Genomic DNA, 24,123 nt, shown 5'->3' on the forward strand with positions numbered 1-24,123 from the left:
CTTGGGTGGGAGTAGCAGAGTGTGGTATCAGTCTCCTGTGACCTTGGAGGTCAGCACTTGTGCAATTCCTTAGGTGGGGGTAACAGAGTATGGTATCAGCCTCCTATGACCTTGGTGGTCTGAGGCAGGCTGCTACAGCCTATGGTGCGAGTTACTAAGGCTTACAGTGTAGGCTACTAAGGCTTACAGTGTGAGCTATTAAGGCTTACAGTGTGGGCTATTAAGGCTTATGGTGCAGGCTATTTACAGAAACCAAATAAGTGGTTCACTTCATTACTCAGTTCCCATCCTTGAGGGCTATCTCATGCCCTTTTACCTAGTTTTATATTAGGAGTGGGCTCTGATACAATGAGAAGAGGGATTCTTTACTTGCTTCTGACAGAGAGTAAAACCTGGAGTTTGAGGTATGCAGGTGGCCCGCTTAAGCTCCCTTTGGAGCGTGATAGTATTTCTGAGCTTCTGAATTCTTGGGCCTTTCAAGTCATGCGCCCCCTTGTGCACATGTGCGACCCTGCATGTGAAGCCGATGGACCCATGTTCAACTCCAGATCCCACGCAAGCCAGATGCACAAAATGACATAAGCACACAAGGACGCACATGCACACGAGGTAACACACGTGTCTCAAGTTCAATTACAGTGGCTGGAGGCCCTGGTGCATCTATTCTGTCCTGTGCACACCTTTGTATTAAAAAAATGACAGTCTGTTGGGCTTACTTCAAAAAAATTATTTTAAAATATTTTTTAAAAAGAGTGAAAGAAGCTGGGCATGGTGGCACACGCCTTTAATCCCAGCACTCGGGAGGCAGAGGGAGGAGGACCGTCGTGAGTTCGGTGCCACCCTGAGACTACATAGTGAATTCCAGGTCAGCCTGGATCAGAGTGAGACTCCCCACCTGGAAAAACAAAAACAAAAAACAAACAAACACAACAGAAAGGAGTTTCTAGAAGCGTCTGAGCTTATTATCCCGAATAGCCCGAAGGCCGGTCATCATCTCCTAAGTAAGAATTTGTCCTGCCTACATTAATAGGCCAAAGCTATGGAGCGTGCAGTAAGGAGGGGAAGGGAGTAAGTGTGCAGTGAACGTCAGCCTTGCTGGCTGTTGGCTGCAGTGGCGTGTTTCTCCCATGTTCCGAATCTCCTGGGACCATCCTAGCATATGCTGAGACTTTTGTTTCTGAGACAGGGGTTCACGCAGCCCACGCGAGCCTTGAACTTGTTATGTAGCTAAGGATGGCCTTGTGCTTCTAATCTTCCCGCCTCCACAACCCAAGTGCTACCATTACGGGGGTGTACCACCACGCCTGCTTTATGTGACGCCGGGCTCAAGCGCAGGGCTCGGTGCGCGCTGGCAAGCACTCGGCTGACGGAAGCGTGTCCCCAGCCGGCTTTTACCCTCCTCTTCTCCCTTCCTTCCCCCCTCCCCTTCCTTTACCCTCCCTCTTTTCTCTTTTTCTCTCTCTTTTCTTTTCTTTCTTGACAGGGTCTCATGACAATCTTCTGGCCTCAGCCCCTTGAATACTGGGATTACAATTGGGAACCACCATGCCTGGCTTTATAACCATTCCCTTTATTATTGTTATCACATGCTCTTATCCTGTAAGCAATTGCAACTACTTATCCTTTTACCCTCAAACATGTAGACAGCAAGAGCTTGATAAAGCACACTAATAAAATAGACACGGAACATAACCAAATCTATATTGTTACTTTGACAATTTCTTAGCTTATTAAAACTCAAATTAGGGGAAAACCCCCCTCAATTTAGGACTGGGGAGATGACTTAGCGGTTAAGGCACTTGCCTGCAAAGCCAAGACCCACATAATGCCAGGTGCAAAAGGTGTCACATGCACCTGGAGTTCATTTCCAGTGGCTGGAGGCCCTGGCATGCCCATTCTCTCCTCACTACTATTTATTTCAAATAAATAAATAAATATATTAAAAACTCAAATTAGTTGGGCATGGTGGCGCATGCCTTTAATCCCGGCACTTGGGAAGCAGAGGTAGGAGGACTGCCCTCAGGTCAAGGCCACCCTGGGACTGCATAGTGAATTCCAGGTTAGCCTGAGTTAGAGTGAGACCCTACCTTGGAAAACGAAAAACCAACCAACCAACCAACCCTCAAATTATTCTGAAGTTGGAGATTATGGAATTACAAGCAGATGTTATAGATCCATAGAACTTAAAAGTAAAAAAAAAGCCCTTGAAAGATCATATAAAGACTTCTAACAAGCCGTTGTGTTGGCGCACGCCTTTAATTCCAGCACTTGGGAGGCAAAGGTAGAAGAATTTCCCTGAGTTCAAGGCCACCCTGAGACTACAAAGTTAATTCCAGGTCAGTCTGGGCAAGAGAAACCCTATCTCAAAAAAAAAAAAAAAAAAAAAACAGGTAAATAAAAGACTTCTAACAATGTATACAGATATTAAAAAAATAATTCATTTTAATCCCTTAGCATAGTGCTTATTATATTAAAATGAAAGTCTAAAGTAACTGGAAACTTGGCAAAAAGACAAGGCTTTCATCAAGCAGAAAGTCTGACCTGAGACAAGTAAGGGAAGGACCAAAACCCATCTGTAGTGAAAACCTGACACGTCATAGCCCGTCGTAGCCTCGAGGGGACGCTACCTCCTGGAGTCCACACTCCCTCCCCCCTGGGGCTGAAGGAATGGGTCATCCTCTAAGATGGGGTGTGTGTGTGTGTTTAAGACAGGGTCTCGCTCGAGCTCAGGCTGACCTGGAATTCACTATGTAGCTTCAGGGTGGCCTCGAACTCACGGCGATCCTCCTACCTGTGCCTCCTGAGTGCTGGGATTAAAGATGTGTGTGCCACCACGCCCGTCTCTAAAAGGAATTTTCTTAAGTTGAGATTGTTGGTGGGGGGTGGGTGGGGAAGTTCACAGAAAAACCACAGAAAGGAACACAACTTAGGGCAGACTAGAAAGAGGGAATCAGGGGTAGGAAGATGGCTAAATGGGGAGATGAGGACCTGAGTTCAAGTCCCAGGACCCCACATATGCCAGGCACGGTGGTGTGGGCCTGTACTACAGGAAACCGAGGTTAATCGAATCAGCATCAGTGAGTAGTGAGGCAAATCCGTTCCAGAGAGAAGAGAGCTTTATTGGTGCCTTAAAAAAATTTTATTTTAAGCCGGGCGTGGTGGCACACGCCTTTAATCCCAGCACTCGGGAGGCAGAGGTAGGAGGATGGCTGTGAGTTCGAGGCCACCCTGAGAATACAGAGTGAATTCCAGGTCAGCCTAGACTAGAGTGAAACCCTACCTCGAATAACCAAAAAAAAAAAAAATTATTTTATTTATTTGGGGGGATTGGTGGGGAGAGACAGAGAGAATGGGTGCACCAGGGCCTTCAGCCACTGAAAATGAGCTGAAGATGCATGTGCCACCCTGTGCATCTGGCTAATGTGGGTACTGGGAAATCGAACCTGGGTCCTTTGGCTTCGCAGACTAGCACCTTAACCGCTAAGCCATCCCTCTGGCCCTATTAACGCCTTTTACACATGGACCTCTGTTGGCTACTGCCAGAACAGACAGCCCTCACGGAACACTGATGGTGTTGGGAGTTTTGTGTCTTTACAATCCTTCGGTTTAAAATTCCTGTGCTGCCGAGGAGATTTATAACCTACGAGTACAGATTTAAGACATCCTTTCTGTCAAATAAAATTAACTGTAATTGCTGTTTACCAAAGATAAGGTAGTTGTGTGTATGTGTGTGTGTACATACACATATATATGTATATGTGTATATATATATATATATATATATATATATATACACACATATATATATAATATAGATATAGATATGGATATGTTTACACATACATACATTATATATATATAGTTGTTTAAAGGGGTCAGGCCTATCTATTTAACTTCAGCTGTATAGTCACAGGATTCTTGTTATCTCTTAGTACACTGACTCAGTAAGAAAGAAACTTCTTTCAGAAGAGGGAGGTACAAGATTCAGGCTGCTTTACTGGTTATGTGCTATTTCCTCAATACCAGTAGTCCCAGAACTGGGGAGGCAGAGGCAGAGGCAGGGGGATCCCTGGGGCTCAGCAACCAACTGGCCTAGTCGGTGAGACCTGGGCCAATGACACTCTCCAAACCCAAACAACAAACGCCCAAAGGTGGGGGCGTAGCTGGCACCTGAGATCTGCCCCAGGTCGTCCTCTGGTCGCTCCAGGTGGCACGCACACACACGTACACGCTCACACGCAGAATGAGGGAGTCGCTGGGCCGCCGTGTCTGTGGAGTTGCTTAGTTATGTTTCACTAACCGACTGGCGCGCGGGTACGTGTGAACTAACGCTTTCCCAGGCTTCAGACACTCTAAAACCGGCCGCAGTGTCCTAGGTCCTCTTGGGGTTGAAGTGCCAATAAAATCAAGCTGACACCAGGCCCAACACTGAGCCTCCTACGAGTTTCTCCCTTGAAGGGAGACTTACAAGTCATCTTATGTTTAGGGGTCTGGTTTTAATGAGAAGTCTAGTGAAAGCCCACTCAAGTCCACAGTGATGGGACCCCCCCTGGTGTCTCTTTGTGGCAGCTTTGGAGCTGAGTCCTGAAGACAAGATAGACTCTGACAGGGTGACCCCCCGACACAGGAAACCCAGGGTGGGGGTAGCCGAGCCTGGCCTGACTCAGGACGTAGACGGGTCAGGAGACAGCACGCAGGCCTTGCCTCACCCGCAGGCGGCCCACGGATCCAGGTGGGATGGCTTCGGGGAGACCCGACTGCCATTCTGCAGCCACTCCTTTCTGGCGTGACACGGGCTCCTGCGGCCTAGGCTGGGGCCGTGGCATCCATCACTCGCACGCCTGCTTCCAGCGCTTTTTGATCCCTCTGAGACTTGTCTGAACCTGAATTTGGCATCAGGTGGCCATGCTTCAGATGAGAGGGTATGAATCTCAGGTGACATGTCACCGGCCTGGCCAGGATGTGAAAGCTTGCTCCTTCCGGGAGACTCAAGGAGTGCATCCTGGCTTCCTCTTTTCTCTCCGTGGCGCTGGGGCTGCTAATGTGCTAGGCAAGTGCTCTGCCACTGAGCTACCTGCACAGCCCTGCAGCTGGTTTTAAAATACTTTATTTTTATTTGAGAGAGAGAGAGAGAGAACGGGCACACCAGGGCCTCCAGCCACCGCAAACGAGCTCTAGGTGCATATGCCCCCTTGTGCATCTGGCTTACGGGGGTCCTGGGGAATAGAACACGGGTCCTCTGGCTTTGCAGGCAACCGCTTAACCGCTAAGCCATCTATCTCTCCAGGGCCCCTGGCGCTACTTACAGGTGCCGGCTTGGTGCTTGCTCTGTGCAGCTCTTGCCTCGGAGGAATCGAGGTCAAGGATAGGAGGATGACACAGTGACTTGGTGTTCCATGGGATACTAATGCTCTTACCGTCTTGTGTCGCTTGTGGTCATCGGTGCCCCAAGTGACCCTGTCCTCTCACCTACATGACTTTCTGAGGTTCTAGACACACAGATGGACAGCCCGCCAAGGTGAAGGAGGGCTGGAGTTCAGTTCCACAGCAATGTGGCCCCGTGCGTTCTAATGCAGTAATTACATTTATTACAGAACAGTAGTGAAAACAGAATTGTGACAGGTCTGCTCCCCTGCTGCTGGGGACACCTGCAGCCCAAGGGACCGGGGCTGCTGAGGACGCACCCACACTCGCAGCAGCCACACCTGGGCTCAGTGGGAGGGAAGGGATGGAGTGGTGGGGCCCAAGCCTCTTCCCTCTCCTGGCTCTCCTGAGCTTGTCCAGCTCGCCGCAGGCGCCCTGCTGCGAAGCCCAGTGTGTCTACCCTGAATATCTTACTTCCGGCCTGAGGAGCCATGTTGTCACTATAGGCTTGAGCAATTTTACACTGAACTCATTCAGCCATCTTGAGTGCTTAAATGAAACACAACTGGACTTCACAGAGTTTTTTCAGTAATTTACATTCACAAAATAATCTTTCTTAGCCAGGCGTGGTGGCTACACGCCTTTAATCCCAGCACCGAGGAGGCAGAGGCAGGAGGATCACTGTGAGTCTGAGGCCAGCCTGAGACTACAGAGTAAATTCCAGGTCAGCCTGGGCTAGAGTGAAACCCCTGCCTCAGAAAACAAACGATAACAACAAAAATAATAATCTTTCTTGAGTTTTGAATAACACCTATTTCAAAACTCAAAAATAGGGCTGGAGAGATGGTTCAGTGGTGAAGATGTTTGCCTGCAAAGCCTAAGGACCCAGGTTCAAAGATCTTATTATATAACCCATTACTTTCGATAATCTGTTTTAGTATTCAATTATTATATTTTAAGTATTTTAAATTTATTTATTTGACAGAGAAAGGGTCGGGGGAGAGAATGGGCATGCCAGGGCCTCCAGCCACTGTAAACAACTCCAGATGCCTGCACCACCTTGTACATCTGGCTTACGTGTCCTGGGGAATCAAACCTGTGTCCTTTGGCTTTTCAGGCAAATGCTTTAACTGCTAATCCATCCCTCCAGCCCCAATTATTATATTTTAAATTTTTCTAAATTTGTATCCCTTTTTTTTTTGTTTTGTTTTTTGAGATAGGGTTGTGCTCTAGCTCAGGCTGACCTAGGTTCAACTTCCCAGAACCTACATAAGCCAGATGGTCATGCATCTGGAGGTTGTTTGCAGTGGCTAGAGACCCTGGAGTGCCCATTCTATCTCTTTCTCAAATAAATAAATAAATAAAAATAAAATGTAGAAAAACTCAGAACAAAAAACCCTCTCTCACCAACAGAAATTATATAAATGCTGTATTTTTTTCTTACCTTCAGTGAAAAATCTCTCATACTTCTAAAACATTATCAGTGAACTTTACAGCCTAAGGATTATTTTTTAGACAAATATTGGATCATAATGTTTAAAAAATAACTAAACTTGTATTACTTTATTATTATTTTTTAAAAATATTTTTGTTCATTTTTATTTATTTGAGTGACAGAGAGAGAGAGAGAGGGAGGGGCAGAAAGAGAGAGAATGGGCGTGCCAGGACTTCCAGCCACTGCAAATGAACTCCAGATGCGTGCGCCCCTGTGCATCTGGCTAACGTGGGTCCTGGGGAATCAAACCTTGAACTGGGGTCCTTAGGCTTCACAGGCAAGCGCCTAACCGCTAAGCCATCTCTCCAGCCCTACTTTATTATTTTTAAGGCAACATTCCTCTCACACTAATCATTAAGGTATTTTAGAAATAAGTGCACTTTTACAAAGGAAAACTTTAAATAAAATGAGAAATAATCATGGTTGTAGTAACCACATCATATTTGAATACTCTGAATTTTAACAATTCAAAGAGAGAACGTAGCTGGGCAGGGTGGCTCATGCCTGGAATCCCAGCGCCCAGGAGGCTGAGGTAGGAGGACTGCTGTGAGTTCACAGCCAGCGCAGGCTCAAGAATGAGCTCCATGTGAGCTGGACTGGAGTGAGACCCTGCCACAAGGGGAGGGAGAGGGATGGAGAATGGGGTTGAGGGGAGAATTTGAATGTCTCTCTAGCCAGGGAGCTCTACTGGTGAAAACCACAAAGAATTTATTTGTAAAGTACTAAACAATAGCAGTGAGCGGCTGCTACCACCAGTACAGACTGACTGATGGATTAACGAAAGGTTTTCTATGCTGAAACACCAAAAACGAACATGGCTAAAATATTTTAAAATTTACAGATTTACAGGTATGCATGCGTTAAAAATATGCTGTAATAGACACAAATGAAACCACATCTTAATTCTTAGAAACAAAAGAATATTTGTGACATTCCATATCTGACATTTTCTATTAAGCTGACTTGCATATTTACTTGTCTGTGTGTTCCTTTAGAAGTTGTTGGTTTTAAGTAACAATTCCTTATTTTCAGACAGTGTAATACTTTAATATATTTAGTGAATTAAAGCTCTGTTAATAATAAATGCATAAACAAATAATATTATTTGCTTTAATAGAAATGTTTTTAATAAAGTTGAAATCTACATTAAATCAGTAAACCAATAAATCTAAATTATACAAGCTTTCTAGGTATTTAGAAAACCTAAGGCGCATAGCTTATAAAATCTTTTCATTCAAAATAGAGATTAACTTAAAGGCAATGCCAGTATGCCCAATTATGAGATAGGGTTCTGTCATTTCAACAAAACACTCACTGCAGTGTGGGAAGTGGATCATGGAGAAGTCCATTCCAAGGGGACTCTGCAAATTCCCTGTTAATTCACACTGGGTCAAACACAGAGGGCAGACAGAGTCTGGGATTGTTTTTAGACAGGCACTTGAGAAATGCTTTGATGAGAAAACTCGCAGAGGTGGTAACTCACACAATTAGCTCCTGGGAAGGGGACTGGAAACAAACCTCTCTAAGACCTCTCCCTTCCACGGCCAGGAAATCCTGACCCTTCCACGCACTTCCTGAAACTAGAACGCGCATTGTTGTGCAGTCGGAATACAGCACAGGCAAGTATCCCACGGCACAGTCATCTCGCGCTCCCTCCACTTAGCCCGAATTAATGACACTTTTCTTTTTAGTGAAAAAAGATTTATTTTTACTTATTTATTATGGGGGGGGGCTAGGCATGTCAGGGCCTCAGCCACTGAAAACAAACTCCAGATGCATGTGTGTCATGGTTATGCATTTGGGACCTGGGGAATCGAACCTGGGTCCTTAGGCTTTTCAGGCATGCGTCTTAATGGCTAAGCCACCTCTCCATCCCTAACGACACTTTTCTACCACAGTAATTACCGTGCGTCAGCGGGAGGGAGTGCACTTCTCACATGTTCACTGTCACACAGCCCTTCTAAAAAGGGAAGGGGACCTTTCTAGCAGCCAGGGACCTCTACTGAGTAAACACATGACCAGTTGGAGGGAGGAAACCTCACAAGCCCCAACAGAAGTGAAAGTCTGTTTTTATTTTTGGCTTTTTGAGGTAGGGTCTTGCTCTAGCCCAGGCTGACCTGGAATTTACTATGTATCTCAGGCTGACCTTGAACTCACGGTGATTCTCCTACCTCTGCCTCCCCAGGGCTGGGATCAAAGGTGTGCGCCACCACACTGGGCTTTATTTATTTATTTGTTCATTTTTATTTATTTATTTGAGAGTGTGTGTGAGAAAGAGAGAGAGAGAGAGAGAGAGAGAGAGAGAGAGAGAATGGGCGTGCCAGGGCCTCTAGCCACTGCAAATGAACTCCAGACACGTGTGCCCCCTTGTGCATCTGGCTAACGTGGGTCCTGGGGAATCAAGCCTCGAACCGGGGTCCTTAGGCTTCACAGACAAGTGCTTAACCGCTAAGCTATCTCTCCAGCCCTATTTATTTTTTTAAGGCAGGTATAATGAAGGGGTTTTCATGGCCCACACTAGAGTGAGGAAGAGGAGCTAGTAGATGAGCTGAAGTAAGAACACACTCTAACTTTAAGAAACATAAGGGTGCCCAACAGAACGGAGGTAGGGGTGAGGGTACCAACATATGATGTATCCATACGAACTATGTTGTTAACAACAATAATAATAACAACACATAAAAAACAAACAAAGGGTGGCCTTGCTGACGGGGCAGTTACCCAGAAGCAGGATGTGCACGAAAGTCTGGGGTGGGGAGGGTTACACGCCGCGCTCGCTCTCTGCTCTCCTCCTAGAACATCACTGCTCAAGCCAGTCACCACAGAGGATAGGGCTAGGCCTTTCTCTGGTCAAGTGAATTTCTCTATGACAATCGGGGAAGCCAAAGCTCCTCAGAAGTTGTTGGACAATTCCCCCGCTGAGCAAGCTGGCTTACTTTACTCCTCAGGGAAACACCCAAGGATTCGATGATGCTGGCACTGTCTCCCCAGTCAGCCCATCACAATGGCCAGTCTGCACCAGCGTGTTGGCATGAACCGCAGCAATGAGCCAGGGGATGAAGGCTGCCCCTGAGGCCTTTGCCAAGACCTGTGTGCAAGTCTACGCTGCGATCAGCCCCTTGGTAGAGGATCTTTGGTACATCTGGGTGTAAGAAAATAATGGCACAATACTACTACAAAGGAAAAGTAGTCATCAAAAGAAATGAAAGGGTCAGCTGTGATCTGTAACAGCGTTCTTGAAAATCAGAGTGAACAGCTCTTCATCCTCTACAAACCCACTGACATGATCAGAAGTTTGACATTTAAAAAAATAGTTTAATAAAAATACACTAGGTTCTACAAGCAGCTTTCATGGTCATTTTTGAAATTCAACTCACCATAATCAAATTAAAATAATGCTATGTCCTCCTGTTAAAAAAAGAAGTTCTCTCGTCACAAGAAAAGGTAACTTTACACTTGATATAATACAGTACATTTCCCTATGCATATACAGAGTTCATATATAAATAAAGGTCATCAGTATTTCTCGATGCAGAGGGAGTGTCTCAGAGGCGGGCTTGAGTGACAGTGTTGAACATGACGGTCCTGAGGACTCTGCGTAATGAGGTGGAAAATGCTACGTAAGTGTCCTAAAGCCACTGCAGAGCCTGTCTTCATGGGCACCCTACGCATGTGCAAGCAGCCCGAAGATGTCCTCTCAGCCACCGGGAAGAGACTCCCACTGTCTTGTAGAGCCACGCGCTCTGCTCTGCACTGATCGGCCCAATGGGCCACAGTGCTGTCCATGGGCCGTGGTGTTCCTGGCTGGACGGGAGGTGTGGCCACGCGGGCAGTGCAGTGAGAAAGCGACGTCTGCTCCTTTTAGTCCAGTACCCTCGTATAATAAAGTTAACAAAAATAATATTTGTTTTTCCATTTTTTTTTAAAAAGCAAGCTGGCACTGCCAACCAATTCCTGTTGTAGTCTCCAGAGTCCTAACCCTGTAGCATTTCCACTGCGGTCAGTACGCAGCACTGTCTCTGGGGTCAGTGTCCAGGCGACAATGCCGACCGCGCCCGGCGGTGCGGCCCCTGAGCGCTCCTGGACGCGGGCCCGACGTGCACTCACAACTTCCCAGCTTTCATGTAGGTGGGGATGGAGCCACGCTGCGTCAACCCCTCAAACCGTTTGTAAGTGTAATTGAGAAAAACCCAGTCTTTGGATTTATAGTCCGGCTCTGTGGTATTTGGCACTAGGACAAAAAAATAACCATGAATTTCATTAGTGAAACAACATCTTCACAGACTTTTTGTTTTGTTTTGTTTTAAATGAGTCTCATGTAGCTCCTCAGGCTGGCTGTGAACTCCTGATCTTGCTGCCTCCACTTCCCACGTGCTGGGCTTACGTGCGTCTGCCACCATGCCTGGTTTATGTGGTGCTGGGAATCCAACCCAGAGCTGTGCACGCGCGGCACGCAGTCTACCCGGTACGCTGCATCTGCGGCCCCTTTCCTTTTCTGTGCTTCAGTGTGTCTGTGCGTATGTTAGTGCACACGTGCACGGGTACAGGTACAGCTGTGTGTGCATGCAGAGGCCAGAGGACAACCTAAGGTGCTAGCCTCAGGAAAACCATCCTCCCCTCACATTTCCTCTTTCTTTTTGAGGTAGAGTCTCACTCTAGGCCAGGCTGACCTGGAGTTCACTCTATTCCAAAGCTGGCCTTGAATTCCCAGCGATCCTCCTGAGTACAGGGATTGAAGGCGTGCGCCACCATGGCCCGCTTCTCCCCACTTTAAAGATACTCTCAGAGGCCTCGAGCCCAGCAACCCGCTCTCTACCGCCCTGGCACTGGGTGACAGGCACAGGCACCACCCGTCATGATCACACGGGCCCTGGACCAAAACTCAAGCCGTCATTCTGGCAAGGCAGGGCCTTCTGACTGAAAGTGTCCCCAGCCCTCACAGGCTCCTATAACCTCAGTGGCATCAGGAGACCGTCTTACCTGGTTGTAAGATGTCAGACTCGGGGAAGTCATCAAAATTTGAAGTGTCATCAAAGCTTTTGATCTCTATTGGGATGGCTGCGGGCCTCTCCCTAGGAAAAGACAATTTATCATTCATGGTGAATTTTCTTCAACTCTTAATTTTACAAGTTACTCTTGAAATTTCTGAATGCTACAGACATTAAAAACCCCAAGGACATTTACTGAGGATTTGAGAATAGTTGACTGAATCTCAAAATAACTGAGTGCAATTTTTTACTAAAATATTTTCATTTACTTGAATTTTTTTCTATTTTCATATTAAGACTTCCTTGTGATTTTTAAATTAAAGAAAATTTTTGTAACTGCATAAAGGATGACAAGAGATTGTGAGGGAGGGACAAACCTAGGCAAGTGAACTAAGACAAGATTCTGGGCTGGAGAGATGGCTTAGCGGTTAAGCGCTTGCCTGTGAAGCCTAAGGACCCCGGTTCGAGGCTCGGTTCCCCAGGTCCCACGTTAGCCAGATGCACAAGGGGGCGCACGCATCTGGAGTTCATTTGCAGAGGCTGGAAGCCCTGGCGCGCCCATTCTCTCTCTCTCTCTTTGTCTTTCTCTCTGTGTCTGTCGCTCTCAAATAAATAAATAAATAAATTAATTAATTAAAAAAAAAGACAAGATTCTATGAGAAAAGCCATAAATCAAAAGTATATGAAAAGTGAGGACGCAGGGACTACAATAATGGCTGTGAACTCTGAGTGCAAAAGTGTCTCAGTCACAGGACTTTTCCAATTTTTATTTATTGTAGAGACAAAGAAAGAGAAAAGGTGTGCCAGGGCCCTCAGCCCCTGCAAATGAACCCAGACGCATGTGCCACCATGTGCATGTGGGTTCTGGGGAATCGAACCTAGGTCCTTAAGCTTCACAGGAGAACTCAGGAAGTTAGGCTACAAAACAAATCTAGTTATACGACGACTTATCATGGCAAAAACATTTAACTATAGAAAAGAGTTAAAAGAAACTAGGAGTTTTTATTGCTTTTTCAGCACATACTTAATGGATTTAAGCACTTACTAGGTACCAAGCCTACCAAATTATATAAAAATCTGTACCAAGTTTTTTTTTGTGTGGCAGGGTGGGAGGGAAAGCAAAAAGAAAATGGACATGCCAGGGTCCCCTGCCCCTGCAAGTGAACTCCTGATGCATGAGCCACTTTGTACATCTGGTTTACGTGGGTCCTGGGGAACTGAACCTGGGTCCTTTGGCTTTGCAGGCAAGCACCTTAACTGCTAAGCCATCTCTCCAGCCTTTTTTGTTGTTGTTGTTTATTTTTATCTTTTTGAGAGCGACAGACAGAGAGAGAAAGAGGAGGAGAGAGAGAGAGAGAGGGAGAGAGAGAGAGAATGGGTGCACCAGGGCTTCAAGCCACTGCAAATGAACTCCTGACACATGTGCCCCCTTGTGCATCTGGCTAACGTGGGTCCTTAGGCTTCACAGGCAAGTGCTTAACCACTAAGCCATCTCTCCAACCCCCTTTTTTTTTGAGGTAGGGTCTCACTCTAGCCCCGGCTGACCTGGGAACTCACACTGATCCTTCTACCTTTGCCTCCCGAGTGCTGGGATTAAAGTCATGTGCTAGGCCCAAGTATGTTCTTATTACCAGAATTATCTTGTTTTACTTACCAGACAAGCTTGGCTTAGTGTAAAGAGCAGTAGGCCCTGGCTCTCTGGGATCACGGCTTTCTTGTCCCTAATGAGCAGTATGCAAGAGGCGCGTAAGCCTCCTGCTGCAGGACGATTCCTAGAATCAACTCACTCACTACCGGTTCTGACACTGGGAAAAGGACTGGCAGCTGCAGCCACACAGCTTCTCAGGCACGGCTGGGATGAGGAGTGCCAGCTAAGTGCACACAGAGGTCCTCGGCGCACACCAAGCAAGCGCCAGGAGCTCTTCCCGAGGAGCCTTCCTTCTCCAGTTCATCCAGCACAACCAGAGGAAACCAGCCTTCCAACCCAGACCTCTATTACCTCAGTCCACGCCTAGAAACATACCTAATGTGCCCCCAGTCTACACCTTCAAAGAAGGGATGTCCTTTTATTTCTTCTACTCCACTATTCCCAATTCTGTTTTCAGAATCAGTACAAAATCTACAAAGAAACAGAAGTTATCATTTACACGTTACATCCAAGTGCTCAATTATACAATTTTTAAATGTTTTTTAAAAGTGCACTGTAACTTTTTGGTTTGTTGAAATTAACCTTATTCACTCTGAAAATGTAATCAGATTACTTAGGTGTTAACTACTATACACATTTGGAGTGATTCCCTTCTAATCACTGTGCTGATAAAGTATTTTAAGACGTCTATTTTCACTTAACGTACTGAAAACTTTCCTGGCCATTACACGTCTTGATATAGATTAATCTTCTGAAACGCGAATGTGGAGATACTCCTGTTGGACAGTGACGTGACTTCCGTTTGGCACAGGTTGTCCCGGGCAGCGTCACTGTCGCCCGAGCCGAAGACACGGGCTCCTTCCAGCTTTGGCTCTGGAATGCAGGTCTTCGTGAGCTGCTGCTGCTGACGGCCCCTTTCCCTTTGCACCCGGCAAGCGCCGGGTCCTTGCAGTGTGACAGGGTTATGCGCCAGGGCCTGCAGCAGCACTAGACCTCCTGCTCCTTCCTCTCCTCACTCCCTCCTTCCTGCAAACTGCTTGCATTTTCAGAGTTTGCATATTCACAACCTTTCCTTTGCTGACCTTGCCTGTGTGGAGCAGTGACATTCTCCACACACAAAAGTGGCCCTGGGTCTCTCGGGCACTTGTCTAGTCTTAAGACAGCCCACACTGCTCTAGGAACTTAAACACTAACCTGAGGATTAAGTCCTTGGCTTTCTCAGAGATAGGGACTTCCGGAGGAAACACCAGCGTTTCTTTCCAGTTCATCACTTTTCTGTATGTTTCTTGAGGGGTTTCAGAGCAGAAAGGTGGATAGCCTATGGGTCAGGGAGAACACGCTTTATCAGCTTCTGTGGTCACTTCAACCAGATCTACTGAGTACATACAGAAGCAAGAAGCTGATGGTGGTGCCTGACTATATTCCTAGCCCTTGAGAGGCTGAGGTAGGAGGATGATCATGAGTTCAAGGCCAGCCTAGGCTACAGAGTGAGCTCCAGGTCAGCCTGGGCTAGGGTGAGAGTCTGCCTCAAACATACAAGAGAGCCCGCAGTGCTCTGACCATAAAATAATGTCAATGTGCATCGCTTTACAATAATTGACAATGCAGTCCTTGAAGGATCTGAAGCGCACCCTCCCAGTTTCACCTCTTAGCTTTCCCTGAGAAACCAGGAGACAGGGTTTCGACACATGCTAAGCTAGTTAAATGCCTCCCTACCTCAACCTTTATTTATCAGCATGGGTTTAGTGCTGAGGGGTGTGGGCAGTGCGTTCAAACAGCTCAGCTACTTCTTCTCTTGTCTTTTGGTTCTCCAGCTCAGCTCTTTGTGCACAGCATGTGCAGCCCGCTCACGCACTGGCGCTCACACGGTGGCGTTCACAGAGTGGCACCACGCACTGGGCACACAGCCGGGGAAGCACCTACCTATCAGCATCTCGTACATGATCACGCCCAGAGACCACCAGTCACACAGTTTGTTGTAGCCCGTCTGCATGAACACTTCTGGAGCGATGTAATCCGGTGTCCCGACTGTGGAATACGCCTACACAGAAACAGCTTGTCATGCAGCATTCTTTTACTTCATTTCATTATTTTTTGAAAGAATTTTGTTTTCTATTTATTTACTTGAGGGAGGGAGGGAGGGAGGGAGGGGGGAGGTAGGAAGGGAGAGAGAGAGAGAGAGGGAGGAAAGGAGAATATGGACACACCAGGGCCTCCAGCCACTGCAAACAAACTCCAGACACATGCGCCACATTGACTATCTGGCTTATGTGGGTCCTGGGGAATTGAACATGGGTCCCTTGGCCTTACAGGCAAGCGCCTTAACCACTAAGCCATCTCTCTAGCCCTTCTTTTATTTTTTTTATTTTAACACTGGCTTACTACAGACAGAGCAATATACACATAAGCTAGTTTCTCATTCAAGGCTTACTCAGCATGTGTATAATATGTACTACTGAGCCAAGTAATAGTGTTGAATGCAGGATCTCGGCCTCCAAGAAGGGGCTGCAAGTCCCTCTCAAACTAGTGACAAGTCTGAACTCAGCAGACCTGGCTTCCCTGCTCCCAGTTACTTGCTACACAAGGTGGGGGTAGCAGCTGACCTGAGAACGAAACATGAAAAGTGAGTGTGCTCTGTAAAGCGCAGGCATTTGCACTGTGAACCTGATTGCAGGGCACTCCACTGGGAATCTCCTAATGAGAGAGCCCATCAAAAGGAGTTCTTCACGGTGGGTGCTGTCAACAGGGCACCACTGTAGGGGCCATCTGAAAGCATCACCTAAGTACCCTATGGGAGACATGATGGCAGGCGGTCACTGTGCAGGAGAAATTCCCTGTCCCAAATTCCAAAACTCATTTCTACCTCTTCATTGGGAGCCATGACCTAACACAGAGCAGCGGCTGGCATGAGAACTGTAACCCGTGTGCACACGGCATCTAGTCTGTGAATCCTCTGTAAGCAGGAGGCACACAGTTAGTTCTCTTGCCATGTTTCTCTGTTTTTGAGACAGGAGGGCAGTTTCTAGAAGACCCGGGCTGGATGCCCTTCAGGAAACGCTGACAGAGCAGTGGGCGTGCAGGAGAGCTCCGCTCACCCTGCGAGAAACCTCCCGTGAAGAAATGGTCCGAGGTCTGCTGGTGTCAGTCACCTAAGCAGGCACAGAGCTGGGCTGAGGAAGGTGTTGAAAAGCCTCAAGGACACTCCTGGATACAGGTGTCTGAAGAACAACGGGCCTAGTTCCCATGAGACTTGTGCACTGTGACAGTGGCCGGTGGGCCTCCGGGCCTGGGAGCAGGGAGCCGCGTGCATCCATAACCCGCCTGCAGTCTCCGCCACGGAGGGCTTGGCTGTCTGGAGGCGGGAGAAGGCGCAGCGGGGGTGGTCTGCTAGCTGTAGCAGTCAAGAGGGGAGGGACTGTACCTGGAGGGTCTGGGTTCTAAAAGAGACCTTCCCCCGCCTCAGCCTCCCAAGTGTTGGGATTACAGACAGGCACCACAAGGGCTGGCCTTAGCCATGCTCTTAAGCAGCATTTTTTTTTTCCTACAAAAGTAGGAAATAGTGTCATTCTTTACTCAACTATAAAACACGGGGCTGCAGAGACGGCTTAGTGGTTAAGAGATGCTTGCCTGCAAAGACAAAGGACTCAGGTTCAATTCCCCAGGACCCACACCAGTTTGATGTATAAGGTGGTGTATGCATCTGGAGTTTGTATGCAGTGGCTGGAGGCCCTGGTGTGCCCATTCTTTCTTTCTCTTTATCTGCCTCTCTTTCTATCTCCCAAATAAATAAATAAAAATAAAATATTTTGGGCTGGAGTGATGGCTTAGCAGTTAAGGTGCTTGCCAGCAAAACCAAAGGATCCAGGTTTGATTTTCCAGTACCCATGTAAAGCCAGATGCACAAGGGGGCACATGCATCTGGAATTCATTTGCAGTGGCTGGAGGCACTGGTGTACCCATTCTCATCGGTTTCTCTCTCTCTCTCTCAAATAAGTAAATTAAATAAAAAAATATTATCTAAGTGGCACACATCTGAAAGTAGAAATGGAGTTTTATGGGCTGGAGAGATGGAAGGCACTTGCCTATCTCTTTCTCTCAAATAAATAAGAAGAAACAGGAAAAGCGCCGTTTTCTCAGCCCAGTGAAGACACAGGGAGGAGCCGGGAGTGGGGGCGCATGCCTTTAACCCCAACACTTGGGAGGCAGAGGTAGGATCGTGGTGAGTTCGAGGTCACTCTGATACTGCATGGTGAATTCCAGGTTAGCCTGGGATAGTGAGACCCTACTTCCAAAAACCAAACCAAGCAAGCAAAAGGAACCAGCGAGGCTCTGAGCACAGAGCCTGGGCTCCGCGAACAGCAGACTCACCAGCTGCCTCCTGTTCTTCTTCCATGTCTCTGCCTTCCTCTTCGAGTTCATGTTCTGAAACGCTAATTTCAACAAGAGGCGTGACTGGGGAGGCACCGAAAGACAAAGCACACACCTGAGACTTCAGACACACAGGCAGACTTAGGGGAGGGAGGAGGAAGAGACTTCGGCTCTTTATAGCACGGCTAGCTACAAGGTTTGAACCAGAGGGAAAGCAAACTTACAGAAGTCGCTTGGTGGGTTGTGGGTGAGGTTTCTATAGAATTCAGTCCGGTGAGCTTTCTTTAACCCAGTGCATAAACCAAAATCAGATAATTTCACATGTCCCTAAAAAAAAAAAATCCAGTAAAATCAGATTATGTTAACTTTAAAAAATAACTCCTCTTTTAAATGGAATTATTATAGAAATTGTTAGTTTAGGGGCGAGGAAGATGGCTCAACAGTTAAAGGTGCTTGCTTGCAAAGCCTGTCAAACTGGAATTAACTCCCCTGCACCCACATAAAGCCAGGTGCAGAAGGTGCTGTAAGTATGAAGCATCTGTTTGCAGTGTCAAGTGGTCCTGGTGCACGCGCGCGCGCGCGCACGCACACACACACACACACACACACAGGCAAACAGAAAATTTTTGGTCATTTATTTGTTTGTTTATTTACTCTGAGATTGGGTCTTGCTCTAAATTCACTATGTAGTCTCTGGCTGGCCTCAAACAAGGCAGGCCATCCACCTACCTCTGCCTCCTGAGTGCTAGGATTAAAGGCGTGCGCCACCACACCTAGCTTAACAATATTTCTGAAAAATTCTTAGTTTAGGATTCATATGCTTTTTAGTAAAATTACGTATTTTTGAGGATAATCTAAAATAGTAAACAATGGGAAGAGTAAAAAAATAGGATTTTCGCCACGGTGTCCTTCGACTTCAGAAAACACCCTGTCCTGGCCGCAGAGCAGCGCTGCTGCGCGGCGAGGCCCCGGCCCCTCCCGCCTCACGTGCCTTGGCGTCCAGCAGAAGGTTGTCTGGCTTGATGTCCCTGTGGATAAACCCCAGCTGGTGGATCGCGTCGATTGCCAGAACAGTCTCTGACATGTAGAACTGCGTTTCCTCCTCTGTCAAGGTGTCCTTCTTCATTAGCAATGTCATCATATCGCCTAAGGAAGACAGCATCAGGTCACCGAGATGCCACATAAAGGGGCACGCTTCTGTCTTCTGAGATGGTGTGATGTGGCCAAGGATGACCTGGAGCTCCTAGGTGCTGGGATTATAGGCATGCACCACATCACCTGGCTTTTTCTTTGCAAAAACTTCCTTTGTATATGCAGAGTGCATATACTAATGTATAGATTCATTATCTTTTTTTTTTTTTTTTGAGATAGGGTCTCTATGCAGCCCAGGCTGCCAGGCCTTGAAATTGAAATTGCGGTGACCCTGTCTCTGCCCTCAGGTGCTGTAACAGTAGGTGTGAGTCACCACGTAAGAGGAGCTTACAATCTTTATGCGTTCCTAAGTTACGTACACTGTATCACGCTGCGTGTGATTGTTCAACTTGATTTCACTTTACAAGGCTTTAGATCTTACTGATGGAGCGTGAGCACCTTTTTGCTCTTAGCCACGGTAAATGGTTCTCTGTGTAACTGACTGCTTGGCTCCTCCTTCTCCCAGGCCCCGACCCGGCATCTAGGTTTCCTCTCCTCTGTCAGTGTCTCCACGGCACGGCTGCAGGCTGGTGTGTCAATGCTGGACCCGGGACGATCAGCGCACAAGACACCACCGTCCTTCACAGCCTCACTGGTCCTAGGCGTCATCAGACGTGAAGTTTCTGATAACCAGGAGTGGGAAAGAGCACAGCATCGTGCTCTTGCTTTAATTTGCGTTTCCCTGAGCACAGCGGAAGCTGGACATTTCCTGCATCTCACAGACGGCCTGGACTCTCCTTTCTGCACGCTGTCAATCACGTGCCCATCAGGCTTTCTCGTCGTTATGTTGTTTAAAAAAATTATTTTTATTTATTAGAGAGCGAGAAAGAGGCAGAGAGCAAGGGAGGGGGAAGGAACTCCAGATGCATGCACCACCATATGGGTCCTGGAGAATAGAACCTGGGTCCTTTGGCTTTGCAGACAAACGCCTTAACTGCTAAGCCATCTCTCCAGCCAGTTATGTCTTAATTCTACACTTGTGACAGTGAATAGAGAATGGTCAGAATGGTGTCAGCTAACCGTTCCTCCAAAATAGGTGAGATGTGAGGTCAAAATGAGTGACTTACGCACTATGACAATGACTATATGTAACCTCAGCAAAACCAGTTAATCCCACTGTGAGGATGCACTCAGTCAGTTACCTCCAGGGAGAAACTCCATGATTAAATAAAGGTTCCGCTTGTCCTGAAAGCTGTAAAACATCTTGACCACCCAGGCACCATCTGCCTCGACCAAAATGTCTCTTTCAGCTCGGATATGTGCCACCTAGATAAACAGATTAAAAAAATAATTGAAACACACTGCACACTTTTTAAGTTTAGCTGTTTCAATTATCCAGCTGTTAACGGTCACAAAGGAAAGTTGGCATGTTAGAAAGTATTTGAAATGTGCATGTTCACATTCTCATTAGACCTGGAGAAAAAATAGAGCACAAAACAGCTTACTTAGGCTGTCTCATTAAGCCTGAAAAGATGCCATGAACAGCCCAAAGTGGAAGACTCCGAGACACAGAACCAAGGCCGGTCCCCAGCCGTTCTGGGTAGTGCTGCAGCACCTTCCCTTAGTCAGGAATCCTGACGTTGTGTGCACAATTATGACACCACTCCGACTTTAGGAACCACCACCTATTTTTAACTGTTAGAAAAGGACCCAGCTTGATCTCTACGTGGTAGTTTTTTAAAGATACAGGAGCATGTATATAGTTTATATCACTGTATATAAGCCTCCACATCTGTGCTTGTTCCTAAGGATTAGCTATCCATTCTCAGACATGCAGTACTAGGAATACTAGGTGTGAAAACTGAGCGTACTCACCCACGGGGGTTAACTGATACTAGTGTGGACACTGAGCGCACTCACTTATGGGGAGTATGGTCACTTTCCCATCTTGTTACAAAGATTAACAGTTATGCACCAGTACGAACGCTGGTTCCAACATGAGGACGTGTATCTGTAACGTCACAGGTGACGAGATGAGGTCCACTTAAGATCTCACGTGCGGGCTGCGCAGGCTTGGCTACTGTTCTACTCCATGGTTCAGGAAAGGCTCTGGGATCGGAGCTCCAGAGTCAGGAAATAAGACCTGCTTGAAGGTCTCTCTGGCTCTGTTTTATTACGTAAAAAATGCTAACACCACTCCTAACCACTGCCTTTTGCAAAGCAATGTAAAGTGTTTAAAGGAAAAGCACACCTTTGATCCCAGCACTCCACTCAGGAGGCAGGGGTAGGAGGATCGCTAGAGTTCGAGGCCACCCTGAGACTATACATGAATTCCAGGTCAGCTAGGGCTAGATCTACCTCGAAAACAACAGAGAGAGAGAGAGAGAGAGAGAGAGAACAGATCTGGAATTAGTAGCATCAGCAAACTGACCGGCTATGAGACAGGCCTGCAGTCCTGATAACAGTCCCTTGTCCTCAGCAAGTCAGACACGGACATCTTTCAGAAGGTATCTTGTTATGGACTGAGTGAGCCTCTTCTTTCCAAAGTTCACACAGTGAGTCTTAACCCTCCAATGTAACTTCTGAAAAGTTTTGTTTTTTTTTTTTAAATTTTTTTAGATAGGGCCTCATTCTAGCCCAGGTTGAAATGGAGTTCACTATGTTGTCTCAGAGTGGTCTTGAACTCACAGTGATCTTCTTACCTCTGCCTTCGGAGTGCTGGGATTACAGGCATGCACCACCATACTAGGCTTGAAAAGGTCATTTTAAAGGCTGAGGTTGCGTGCGAGAGAGCGAGCGAGCGCGAGAGCGTGCACACGCGTACACACACACACACACACACACACACACACACACAGTATTTTATACAGAGATGTAAACAGTCATAAGAGTGAGAGAAGTGTCCTTACACTGAGACATTAAGAGTTGTATGTAAGCACGTGTGTTCACTTTCAAAGTTCTTGTACTCGCCAAGGAAAGGCTGGCAACACTTGATGAGCAGGTCCCCATCTACAAGCCAGGAGGAGCACTCACCAGAAACCATACCCTTCCAGAAGCCTCCAGAACGTGAGAAAATAAAGTTTCTGTTTTTTCAGCCTCACGGCCGATGGTATGTCCCAGAGCAGCTCAAGCAGACTAATATGGAGTACTGCCAGGCGTGGTGGTGCCTTTAATCCCAGCACTCGGGAGGCAGAGGTAGGAGGACTGCCAGGAGTTCAAGGCCAGCCTGGGACTACATAGTGAATTCCAGGTCAGTCTGGGCTAGAGTGAGAACCTACCTCAAACAACAACAACAACAAAAAACCAAAGTACAAATTTAGAGAAATTTCAAATATATAATTGGGGCTGAAGGGGTGGCTTATGGGTTAAGGTTTGCCTGCAAAGCCAAAGGACTCAGGTTTGATTCCCAAGGACCCACGTTAGTCAGATGCAAAAGGGGGTACATGCGTCTGGATTTGTTTGTAAGAGGCTGGAGGCCCTGTTAACGCCGATTTTCTCTCTCTCTCCCCCTCCCTCTTTCTCTGTCAAAAAATAAATAAATTTAAAATACTTAAAATATACTAACTGAACACTAAAACAGATTATCAAAATTAATGGGTTATGTAATAAGGTCTTTGCAAATCCCAATATAGGGCTAGAGAGATGGCTCAGCGGAAGCACTTAACTGTGACAACGAGGGCCTGACAAACTACATCAACTGTGTGCACGCACATGTGCAACCCCAGTCCTGCAGAGGGGCACCGACCAAGAACCCCCGGAGCTTATGAAAGCATGACAGGCTCCAGAGTCAAGGAGAGACCCCAGCTCAGGTGGGAACAGGTGGAAGAGGGACGGGGCAGGGTGCCCAACGTTGCACTCTGGCCACTGCAGGGTATATGCGTGTGTACGCCACCTACCCGTGCACGCAGAGAAACACTCCCAACAGAAACCCTCTGTGCAGGCCCCAGGGGTGAGCCTTGGCACCGCACGTCAGAAAGAACACGTACCTGCTCTTTTTCAAGCATGTCCGCCTTTCTCAGTATCTTCATTGCGTAAATGTGCCCTGTGTCCTTCTTCTGGACCAGCCGCACCTAGAACATCGAACACGTAAGTGCTACACACTCAGAGCTGCCAACGCAAGAGTGAAAAGCACGTGCTTTTGAAGAAAGCTAGCACTTCTTGCTGGTAATGCAGCGGGAAGTGTATGCACACATTCTTCCCTCCGCGCCCCCTTGTCTCGGCCTCTCCCAGGGTGCCTTGAATTCCTGAGTCCCCTGCCTCCTGCTCCCACATTTGCTGTCATACCTGGTTCATGAGGTGCTAGGGGACAGAACTCAGGCCTGCGTGCATGTGTGGCAAGCATGCCACTAACTAAGCTACGTCCCTAGCCTTCAGGAATCACATTAAGCATCTTAAGTACACGTGCTCGACGACACAGACTTGGAACCAGCCGCACCTCTCCAAAAGCTCCTCGTCCTATCACTTTCAGAGACTCGAAGTCATCCAAGCCAAGCCTGGTCCTCTTGAGCCGCAGGAACTCGGTCTCCTTGCGAGCATGCTGTGATCGGCGCAGCTTTTTCTATTGAAAAAAAAAAAAAAAAAAGAAGTTAGGATGATTTTTAAGTAGTTTCATAGGCATTTATAATATTAAAGAATAAAAAAAGGTATGTCTTAGATATTATGTATTCGTACCACACTCTGTTTACCAAAGTTAAGTATTTATTAAGCAAGGAAAGAAGAAAACAGTATTACGATGACATTTCTTGTAATTTAGATCTGTAGCCACCTGGCTGGAGGTGATGTCAGTGTGGGTGGATCGTGGAGTCTGGCTCTAAGGTGCGGGGTGGGCTGGAGTTCCAGTCTGAAGAGAGGCAGAATGCCAGAGCTCTGCCTGATGCCTGAGTGTGCTCCCTCTGCAGGAGTGGTTTGGCCCTTCCCCTCACCTCTCCTCCATCCCCTTCTCTCTCTCTCCGTCCCTCTCTCCTCCCTCCCTCTGCAGGAGTGGTTTGGTCCTTCCTCCCCACCTCTCCTCCATCTCCTTCTCCCTCCCTCCCTCTCTGCAACCCCCCATGGACCTGTGAAAGAGGGCCAGATTCTTTTGCCATTATTGGAACTTCCCCTCCATCTGCAAGCTTCAATAAGCCCTTCCT

General features: G+C 47.2%; 1 protein-coding gene across 3 annotated transcripts in view; it reads right to left on the minus strand.

Moving 5' to 3' along the window:
* Window positions 1–10,153: 10,153 nt before the first annotated feature.
* Window positions 10,154–24,123, minus strand: part of Stk38l (serine/threonine kinase 38 like) — a 71,821-nt gene continuing 57,851 nt past the window's right edge. For all 3 annotated transcript variants that reach the window (XM_004664411.2, XM_045139552.1, XM_045139553.1), the window contains 11 exons: window positions 23,430–23,552; window positions 22,981–23,064; window positions 20,197–20,320; window positions 18,855–19,009; window positions 18,088–18,190; window positions 17,864–17,925; window positions 15,419–15,536; window positions 14,690–14,813; window positions 13,871–13,966; window positions 11,840–11,931; window positions 10,154–11,090 (listed from right to left, as the gene is read on the minus strand). In XM_004664411.2, the coding sequence (XP_004664468.1) occupies window positions 10,963–11,090; window positions 11,840–11,931; window positions 13,871–13,966; window positions 14,690–14,813; window positions 15,419–15,536; window positions 17,864–17,925; window positions 18,088–18,190; window positions 18,855–19,009; window positions 20,197–20,320; window positions 22,981–23,064; window positions 23,430–23,552 (1,209 nt within the window). In that variant the 3' untranslated portion in view covers window positions 10,154–10,962. The remainder of the gene's footprint in view (window positions 11,091–11,839; window positions 11,932–13,870; window positions 13,967–14,689; window positions 14,814–15,418; window positions 15,537–17,863; window positions 17,926–18,087; window positions 18,191–18,854; window positions 19,010–20,196; window positions 20,321–22,980; window positions 23,065–23,429; window positions 23,553–24,123) is intronic.

This window comes from Jaculus jaculus, chromosome 22 (genome assembly GCF_020740685.1).
Source record: "Jaculus jaculus isolate mJacJac1 chromosome 22, mJacJac1.mat.Y.cur, whole genome shotgun sequence".
Classification (NCBI taxonomy): domain Eukaryota; kingdom Metazoa; phylum Chordata; class Mammalia; order Rodentia; family Dipodidae; genus Jaculus; species Jaculus jaculus.